Source organism: Triticum dicoccoides, unplaced genomic scaffold, assembly GCF_002162155.2.
Source record: "Triticum dicoccoides isolate Atlit2015 ecotype Zavitan unplaced genomic scaffold, WEW_v2.0 scaffold252384, whole genome shotgun sequence".
Classification (NCBI taxonomy): domain Eukaryota; kingdom Viridiplantae; phylum Streptophyta; class Magnoliopsida; order Poales; family Poaceae; genus Triticum; species Triticum dicoccoides.
The window spans coordinates 1-1,127 of NW_021253334.1; the positions used below are offsets into that span (position 1 = coordinate 1).

A 1,127-nucleotide genomic window follows, 5' to 3' on the forward strand; every position below is an offset into this window, starting at 1 on the left:
AACTCATTTATTCATTAGCAATGCAAGCTTGCTGTCAAGTTAACATTGTTTTTCTTTCATATGTAGCTGGATGATGCGTGTTGCAGGATCACACCTAGTGCAGGCATTGGTGGTAATCTGCTTCTACTTTCTGTATGGAGCTGGGAGTGTCTGCCTGTTGGACGCCCGAAGAGCGTCAGGTTTGATCCTTGGTATGCAGATGAACATGACGAATTACGGCGCCCCATGTGGGCTTACAAGTGGGATATCGTTTCCGAGATGACGAACGATGTCAATCTCATGTACCAAAAGTACATTGCCGAGTTGGACATGATTACGCCTGAGAAGGTAAGGAGGTCATTACTTTAGTCCTTTCTCATGCTTGCTTGAAAAATAGTTATCAAATTTGCATTGTTGCCCTGTTTCATAGGTGGAATGGCAGCCATATGGCGCGGGTGAGAGCTTGGGGTACACCGCGGAGTTCCGCCTCAACCCGATGTGCTTGCGGGATAAGGATCTCTAGCTTATGCGGTGCCCATTGATATGCAACTGGGCAGTTGAGTTTCATTTGCCGCATCGCGTGTATCGTCAGTTTGGTCTTTTCCAGCCTCACCCGCCGGATTGGGTGGACACGGATAAAGCACTTCATAGGTAAGAGAGCATGTGTGCGTATTGTCTAATCATCGGGACTCCTTTTGATTGTGCTAATGTTTGGTTTTATACCACGCAGGTTGGACAGGAGAAGGCAACGGAAGATAAAGGACTGGGCCAAGCATCATTCTGCGTATGTTACCCGCTTCCAGCTTTGTGTGGAGCAAGCTCGTAGCACTGCACGCGCCCCGCTTCGTGAGCACAACTCACTTGCTTTTTATAACTACGTACGATGGTTTACTGGAACTACTCGAGTTGAGATATGCCCGCCGGCATATAATGAGGATATTCTTGAAGAACCCGTAAACTTTGAGGATCTAGCAAAGGGGAAGTACAACAGAGATGTCAGGCTAGGGCAAGGAGTGCCTGCTGTTCCGGTGATTAACTATGTGGTAAAGTGTTCCCCTCTTTACTTTCCTGTTGACCGTATTACACATGTTTGAATGGCTAACGCATTCATTTTTTCTCATCCGCAGCGCACCGAGATCAAGAAAGCA

The 1,127-nt window shown here is 47.3% G+C and overlaps 1 protein-coding gene across 1 annotated transcript; it reads left to right on the forward strand.

The window, feature by feature from the left end:
- Nucleotides 1-495: 495 nt before the first annotated feature.
- LOC119345576 (serine/threonine-protein phosphatase 7 long form homolog) lies at nt 496-1,111 on the forward strand. Its single transcript, XM_037615599.1, has 2 exons — nt 496-630; nt 710-1,111. Exons 1-2 carry the CDS (start codon nt 506-508, stop codon nt 1,071-1,073), a joined length of 489 nt encoding a protein of 162 aa, XP_037471496.1. The 5' UTR covers nt 496-505; the 3' UTR covers nt 1,074-1,111.
- Nucleotides 1,112-1,127: the final 16 nt, after the last annotated feature.

Coding starts and splice junctions, on each gene's coding strand:
- LOC119345576 (XM_037615599.1), top strand. CDS start 506: ATGCGGTGCCCATTGATATGCAACTGGGCAGTTGAGTTTCATTTGCCG. Junction 631..709: donor ACGGATAAAGCACTTCATAG/GTAAGAGAGCAT, acceptor TATACCACGCAG/GTTGGACAGGAGAAGGCAAC.